Here is an 8562-nt window from a genome sequence, read left to right as displayed (position 1 = left end):
ATACTTACCTGTGTTGTATGACCACAAAATGATTCCAACGAACAGGAATTTAAAACGGGACTGACCCGAACAAGAAATTTAAAACGGGACTGACCCGAACAGGAATTTAAAACGGGACTGACCCGAACTTCGGAATTTAAAACGAGACTGACCCGAACAAGAAATTTAAAACGGGACTGACCCGAACAGGAATTTAAAACAGGACTGACCCGAACAAGAAATTTAAAAGGGGACTGACCCGAACAGGAATTTAAAACGGGACTGACCCGAACAAGAAATTTAAAATGAGACTGACCCGAACATGAATTTAAAACGAGACTGACCCGAACAGGAATTTAAAACGGGAATGACCCGAACAGAAATTTAAAACGGGACTTCACTGGGGAGGTTTAAACAATGGATTGAGTTTTTACCTGGGAGTAGTTCAAACTTTTGTACCAAGAGGGAGATTTGATCTCTGTGGCTGAAGCGATAGCTGATGTTGTTTCTTATGATCAAATTTTGCCAATAACATTATTACTTCGTCTTTGCTTATTGGGGAGTTGTTTTTGACATCGATTTAGGTGCGAAAAGGAAAATGGTTGTTTTCGTTTGTAAATGCAATGTTCCTGTAAGAAAAGAAGAAATAATGGACTGGCCACCATCATTTGATCCGATTTGCCTTGAGAATCGTGTAAACATGAGTTTTGTGATGCTTTTGTCTCTGTTCTGCGGCGTCTGCCTTAGTCGAACTTGTAATTTTGAAACCTTTCAATTTCTGAGACTGATAAAGTACGTATTTACCACGTCACCAAATTTATGTAGTAGCTTTGCTGCATTCTACCCACTTTAATAGATGATTGAATCCCCTATCCTTGCATAAACCCTAGGGTTTATCATCCATTCGAATCCAATGGTGAAAGAATGATGCATGAAAATTTGTCATAAAAAAATCAATGATATATGCAAGATGATTTCCTATGTCAGGCAAAGATGAACATGCAAAAGAATGCAGAGAACCACAAGTAGTCGAACGCAAATAATGGAGAGAAACCAAGAGGTTTATAAAGATACATTTTGCAAAAGAATATTTGTAAAGAAAAATACAAATTTGGCCAATGAATATCATATTCAAGACTTTGGATATATTTGCTTTGGAATTCGATACTGGCAGAAGTATCACAAATATGAGGAAAAGTCTAAATGAACCAGGTCACCAGCTGTTCCTTCTCATGCTTGTCTGTTGAGAAAACCTGCCTTGGCGCCCTTTCGGGTTTTCACCAAGGTTGCCCCCACCCTTTTTGTTTTTGTTTTGTCTTTTTCTTTTTTTTCCTTTTTTTTTCTTTTCTTTTCCTTTTCTTTTCCTTTTTTCGAGGCGCCCTTTCGGGTTTTCACCTAAAGAACAATGAAATATCTCGATCATGATCGACTCAGAAATATGAGTTAAAGATTTCTGACATCAGTAAAATGCACTTCCCTTGTGAGATTAGGCGAAGGCATTATGGACATCACTTGCCAATTGATTAACAAATTTCCTAATAGAAATACAACAAGTGACGAAAGCCAGGACTTTGGGCTTTGTAATGAGGTCAGGTGGGGTGTTTTTAAGAAAAGTTGAGGCTTGAAAGCAAATTTTGATGCGAGGTGTGAAATAACTTGAGATTGCACTATTTTGAAATTCGTTCCAATTTCGAACGAAACTGAGGAAAATTTGCTCCAGTTTGATCGGGATTTTCTTCATTGCATTTTCCTCACTTTTGCATTTTTCTTTAAAAACTAAATTTGCCCCAGTGTGGGGTTCTCTTTTCTTTTTGATCATCTCTCTTTCAAAATAAACTTGCCCCAGTGTGGGGTTTGCAATTCTCAGGGGTTATCAAGCGAAAATTTGTCAATTCTGATGGCTCAAAGGGGACAAGTAGAGATAAAATGTTTTAAGTGTAAAAGAAGATGGCCTGACTTGCATTTCGCCGTTTGTATGAATTTCTAAAGAAAATTTGCATGATCAAATGAAAAACTTCTTGCACATGTCTGAGTTGATGGGTTGAGGGAATGTTCGTCCATCCATTTCTGCCAAAATAAGTGCTCCGCCAGGTAATACCTTTTGGACAATGAACGGCCCTTGCCAATTTGGAGCAAATTTGCCTTTAGCCTCATCTTGCATTGGCAAAATTCGCTTTAGTACTTTGTCACCTTCTTCGAATGCACGCCGATGGACTTTTTTGTTGTAAGCCCGGGCCACACGTTTCTGGTAGCACTGACCATGACAGATAGCATTGAACCGCTTTTCATCGATCAAAGTCAATTGCTCATGGCGCTGCTTTATCCAATCAGCCTCCTCCAATTTAGCTTCCATGAGGATTCGTAGCGAAGGAATTTCAACTTCAGCTGGTAATACAGCTTCCATTCCATACATGAGTGAATATGGCGTTGCCCCAGTCGATGTCCGGATAGAAGTCCGATACGCCATTAATGCATAAGGCAACTTTTCATGCCAATCGCGATGCCTTTCAGTCATTTTGCGGATAATCTTCTTCAAATTCTTGTTTGCGGCTTCTACAGCTCCATTCATCTGAGGCCTATAAATGGCAGAGTTGCGGTGTTTGATCTTGAACTGCTCACATAGTCCATCTACCATGTCATTGTTCAGATTCTTGGCATTGTCTGTAATAAGCGTTTCGGGTACCCCAAAGCGACAGATGATGTGATCTCTCAAGAAATTGGCAACTACCTTCTTCGTTACATGTTTGAATGACTCCGCTTCAACCCATTTGGTAAAGTACTCAATTGCCACCAATATAAATCGATGTCCATTCGAGGCGGGCGGATCAATTGTACCAATCACGTCCATACCCCACATTGAACAGGGCCATGGGGCGATATACTATGCAATTCAATGGGCGGAGCGTGTATAACGTCACCGTGCATTTGACATTTTATACATCTCCGGACAAAATCTATACAGTCACGCTCCATAGTAAACCAGAAGTATCCGGTTCTCATGATTTTCTTTGCTAGCAAATGGCCATTCATGTGAGGTCCACAAACGCCACTATGCACTTCTTTCATCATATATTGAGCTTCGTCTTCATCAATGCACCTTAACAGGTTCAAATCTGAGGTTCGTTTATACAAAACTTCTCCACTTAAGAAAAAATTTGAAGCCATTCTACGCAGAAAACTCTTGTCCTTTGTACTAGCATACAGAGGGTAAGACCCAGTTTTGAGAAACTCCTTAATATCATTATACCAAGGAATATTGTCAGAGGACTTGTCTACAACCCAACAGTGGGCAGGCTTGTCTTGAAGTTGAATCTGAATTGGTTCGATCCTCAATTCATCTGGATACTGGATCATAGAGGCTAAGGTGGCCAAAGCATCAGCAAATGCGTTTCGGGCTCGCGGGAGATGTCTGAACTCCAAATTTTGAAATTGCTTTGCCAGAGTGAGCAAACTACTATGGTAGGGCAAAATTTTTGAATCCTTGGTTATCCACTGCTTCAAGGTTTGGTGCACGAGCAAATCTGAATCACTGAAAGCTATCAACTCTTTGATTTCCATTTCTAAAGCAATTTTGAGACAAAAAATGCAGGCTTCATATTCAGCCATGTTGTTTGTACAAGCAAATTGCAATTTGGAAGCGGCAGGGTAGTGCTTCCCTTCGGGTGAAACCAAAACAGCTCCAATTCCAGCTCCGAGAGAATTCGAAGCTCCATCGAAGAAAAGCCTCCATTCAGGGCTTTGCTCACTTATATCGTCCGTGGCGCCTACAAATAAGACTTTCTCATCAGGGAAATAAGTATGAAGTGGTTGATAATCATCATCCCTTGGATTTTCTGCCAAATGATCAGCTATAGCTTGCCCCTTGACGGCCTTCTGTGAAGTGAAAACAATATCGAACTCTGAGAGAATTATCTGCCATTTAGCCAGACGTCCAGTTAGCATCGGCTTCTCCAAGAGATACTTCAAAGGATCAGATCGGGAAATAAGATAAGTGGTATGGCTCAACAGGTAGTGTCTCAGCTTTTGAGCAGCCCAGGCCAATGTACAGCAGCTTTTCTCAATGAATGAATAATTAGCCTCATACTGCGTGAACTTCTTGCTTAGATAGTAAATGGCTTGCTCCTTCCTTCCAGAGTCATCATGCTGCCCGAGGACACAACCAACTGCTTCTTCAAGCACAGATAGGTACATGATTAATGGTCGACCTGGCTTGGGTGGCACCAAGACTGGCGGATGTAACAAATAGTCCTTGATTTTATCAAAAGCTTGTTGGCATTCTTCACTCCAGTACAAAGGCACATTCTTTCTCAACAATTTGAACAACGGCTCGCATGTGGCAGTCAACTGGGCAATGAATCTCCCAATAAAATTGATCTTTCCTAAGAAACTTTTCACGTCTTTCTGAGTTTTCGGCACTGGCATATCTCGAATTGCCTTAATTTTTGCTGGATCTATCTCTATGCCTCTCTTACTAATAATGAAGCCCAACAATTTACCAGCTGGTGCCCCAAAGGCGCATTTCGCAGGATTTAGCTTCAAATTGTACTTTCGCAACCTTTCGAACAGCTTCTTCAAATCAACCAAATGGTTCTCTGCTCTTTTAGACTTGATTATGATGTCATCCACGTAGACCTCCATCTCCCGGTGGATCATATCATGAAACAGGGTGGTCATGGTCCTTTGATAAGTAGCTCCGACATTCTTTAAACCAAATGGCATCACTCGGTAGCAAAATGTGCCCCAAGGGGTGATAAAAGCAGTCTTCTCCCTATCCTCTTCTGCCATCAAAATCTGGTGGTATCCAGCGAAACAATCACAAAAAGATTCAATCTCATGCCCAGCGGTATTGTCCAGGAGAATGTGAATATTTGGCAGAGGAAAATCATCTTTAGGACTGGCCTTATTGAGGTCTCTGTAATCAACACAAACTCGTACCTCTCCATTCTTTTTTGGAACAGGGACTGGATTCGAAAGCCAAATAGGGTAATGGGAAACAATGATAATGTTGGTTTTGAGTTGTTTTTCGATTTGCTCTTTTATTTTGAGGCTCATATCTGGTTTGAATTTTCGGGATTTTTGTTTTACGGGTGGAAAAGTAGGGTCTGTGGGCAACTTATGCACTACCACATCAGTTGAAATACCAGTCATATCATCATAGGACCATGCAAATACATCCTGGAACACAGTCAAGAATTCAAGCATCTCCTTTTTCTGCCTCTCATTCAAATGAATACTAATTTGCACCTCCTTAACTTCATCTTTAGTGCCAATGTTAACCTTTTCTGTTTCTTCCTGGTTCGGTTTCGGTTTCTCCTCATATTGTTCAAAGTCCTTTGCAAAAGAATCGAATACCTCCTCATTATCACTCTCGCTTTGGAGCTCGGATTCCCAGACCTCCAAGTCGTGAGTGATATAGAGATTGTCATTATTGAATTCCAGAATAGTGATATCCAAAGGGTCGAATAGTTTTATTTTTGGCCATCTGAAAGAATTAACGAATGTGGGATAATAAGCAAACAAACATACAACAAACAAATGAACAAGCAATATAACAGAAATATAAACCAACGAACAAACAAAACAACATGACAAGAACAACTTGTGTATTTTCATAAAACCTTTGATTGAAAGCGAAAACAAAAAGAAAGCAAGTGGAAATGAAATGAAAATTTAACAATATTTACATGTGCAATATTTTAGTCAAAGGTAAAGATGCTTTCATTAGCTATTTACAGATGCAGAAGTATTTTCATGAATTCGCATGAATGACAAACCCCTTTAGGTTTACCGAAACTCCTTCTGAATGGGCAGGAACTCGGCTGTCCAATTGGAAATTGATCCTTCAGGGATGTTGGAAAACTCGGCCTCTGGGAAACTGTCTTCAAATGTTGCCCCAACGAACAATTGGGTCAAACTAGTTTCGATTTCGTCAACTGGGTTAATCTCTGACGTGATCACCTCGATTGGTCGTGGAAAAGTATAATGTAATGGTGGAATATCAAAGGCCTTTTGCCTGCCTTCTTTCTCTACTCCCTTGCATTCCTTCATTTTTTTGATGTTTTTAGCGGTTGGTCGGAAACCCAAACCGAATGAATCCTTTTTCTCCACAATTTTTACTGGTTTCAGAATTCCTTGTAGATCACGTCCCAGCCCTTTGTCAAACTCATATCCTCCGCGGATCATTTCCTTAGCCATCATGACACTGGCCTTTGACAGAGCTCGTTCCTCTTTTGTTATCCAACTTACGGAGACGATATCAGCTGTGCTATGAGGGGTCACTGTGGCGTTTCGGCTACCATCTTCTTTGGACCCAGAATTAGCAATCACGAGGCAATCTTCCTCGGCAAATATAGTTATCAATTTGTCATTTACTATGAATTTCAACAATTGATGCAATGAAGAAGGCACAGCTCCGGACTTATGAATCCACGGCCTTCCAAGCAAAACATTGTAAACACTAGGAAAGTGCATAACTTGGCAGGCTATTTGAAACTGTGCGGGCCCCATCTCGACTACTAAATCCACTTCTCCTATAGGTTCTCTTTGTGCTCCATCAAAACCTCTAACTATGGTCCCTGAAGGCCTCAGGTTAATATCTTGCAACCCTAGCTTTTTCAAGGTACTCCAAGGACAGATATTAAGCGCAGATTCATTGTCAATCAACATCTTTGGCAACATTTTTCCGTTGCACCTCACAGCTATGTACAGAGCCTTGTTATGTCCAATGCCTTCTGCCGGTAATTCATCATCAGAGAAAGTGATTTGTTTTGTAAATAACACACTCCCAACTATATGTGAGAAATTAGCAACTGAAATGTCCTTAGGGATTTGAGCTTTAGTCAACACTTCGAGCAACGCATCCCTATGCATATCCGAAGAAAAGAGCAGATCCAACATGGATATTTGGGCGGGCGACTTGCTTAGCTTCTCGACTACATTATATTCGCTTCTTTGGAGCCTTTTAAGAAAATTCAAGACTTCCTTCTCAGTAATTGTTGGTTTAGCGGGCAGCTCAGGTTTATTTGTTTGAATCGGAACGGTAGCTCCAAACGGACTTGCAATCCTCCCTGATCTAGTGACCACTGACACCTCTTCTTTGGCAACTGACTTTTCTCCAATTTGTATGATAGGTTTATCGTAGTTCCATGGCACTCGCTGCAAACTTAGAACAGGCTCCTGCTCTGGGAATTCGATGACCACTGGCTCCAAAGTCTCGCTCTCAGCTAGAGTAAGATCCAAAATAAAAGACCTTTTATCCTCCTCAAATGACACATCTATTACAAATGGTTGGTCTGTGACCCCAAACACCTCAACTTCTCTTGCCAATTTTTGGACTTGCTCCTCATACTCTGCGTCGTCCAGAATGACCCCAATGATATTAGTATGTTCCGGCAAGGGGTTCCTATTTATATTCGGCCCTTGTGCCTCCCTTTTCCTGATTACAATCTCTCCGGCTTCAATCATATCTTGAATTCTATGCTTAAGAGCCTTGCAATCAACAGTTGAATGTCCGGGTGCCCCTGAATGATAAGCATAGACGGCTTGTGGGTTATACCTAGCGAATATGCCATATGGATAGGTCGGAGGGGGTGCCATACCAATTTTTTCGGCGGCCTTCAACTGGTCATACAATTGGTCTAGAGGCCTGCCTAAATCGATAAATGTACGGCTACGGGCTTGGTTGTAAGGTTCAGGAGGTTGAGGATGGCTATAAACAGGTCTATTTGGGGGAGAAAATCTTGGGTTATATGGAGGGCGAGGTCGGTTTTGGGGTGGATTTGGTTGAGAAATTTGAAAAGGGGCTAAAGGTGGGTTAGGATAGCTTGGGCGAGATCGAGGGTGATGGATATTGGTAGTATATACATGGTGCGGGTTTGAATAATAAGGGTAATGTGGTTGGTAGGTTGGATTGTGTTGGTATCGGGGTTTGGGTGAAGGGTTCTGGTTCCAGATAAAAGTTGCATCCTCCTCTTTCTTTTTAAACTGCGGCTTCTTTCCACTGCTCCCTTACCCTTGCAAAGTTTCTACTTGTGATTTTAGGGCAGAGACGTTAACAATTTTCCCGACTCTCACAAAATCATCATACTCTTCGAGTTTATTCACAATCGCAGCAAATGAACACTCGGTCATACATAAGATTTCTTCGAAGTATGGAGGATCATGCGCCTTTATGAAAGTGCGAATAATTTCATCTTCGGTCATCGGAGGCTCAACCTTGGCAGCTATCTTCCTCTATCTTTTGGCGTATGTCTTATGATCCTCAGATGGTCGCCTCTTGGTGCCTTCCAAAGTAGTTCTGGTCGGTGCTAGCTCGCAGTTATATTCGTATTGTCTGATGAAGGCGTTGGACAGATCAAGCCAAGTCTTCATCTCCTCTGGCTTTAAGTTTGAATACCAATTGAGGGCGTCTCCTTCTAGACTCTCTGGAAATAACCTTAATGGCAAGTTTTCGTCATCCACCGGTCTGCCCAACTTGTTGGCAAACAAACGCAAGTGTGTCTTAGGGTTGCCTGTACCATCATATTTATTGAATTTCGGGGTCTTGAACCCCGCGGGCAGCTGTACATTTGGAAATAGGTACAG

General features: G+C 41.4%; 1 protein-coding gene across 1 annotated transcript; it reads right to left on the bottom strand.

The window, feature by feature from the left end:
* Positions 1 to 1981: 1981 nt before the first annotated feature.
* On the bottom strand, positions 1982 to 7575 carry LOC113751822. Its single transcript, XM_027295975.1, has 6 exons — positions 6708 to 7575; positions 5938 to 6518; positions 3690 to 5184; positions 2970 to 3614; positions 2505 to 2856; positions 1982 to 2396 (listed from the first exon to the last, which is right to left on the bottom strand). Exons 1-6 carry the CDS (start codon positions 7573 to 7575, stop codon positions 1982 to 1984), a joined length of 4356 nt encoding a protein of 1451 aa, XP_027151776.1.
* Between the last annotated feature and the right edge of the window lie 987 nt (positions 7576 to 8562).

Source organism: Coffea eugenioides, chromosome 11 (assembly GCF_003713205.1).
Source record: "Coffea eugenioides isolate CCC68of chromosome 11, Ceug_1.0, whole genome shotgun sequence".
Taxonomy (NCBI): domain Eukaryota; kingdom Viridiplantae; phylum Streptophyta; class Magnoliopsida; order Gentianales; family Rubiaceae; genus Coffea; species Coffea eugenioides.
This window is presented reverse-complemented; position numbering and strand designations above follow the sequence as displayed.

Bases quoted from the DNA above. Each gene is read 5' to 3' on its own strand.
- LOC113751822 (XM_027295975.1), bottom strand. From the start codon at position 7,575: ATGGCACCCCCTCCGACCTATCCATATGGCATATTCGCTAGGTATAAC. The intron at 3,615-3,689 runs GAGCTTCGAATT...ACCCTGCCGCTT, and splicing joins ATGGAGGCTTTTCTTCGATG to CCAAATTGCAATTTGCTTGT. The intron at 2,857-2,969 runs GATACTTCTGGT...TTGCATAGTATA, and splicing joins AAAGAAAATCATGAGAACCG to TCGCCCCATGGCCCTGTTCA.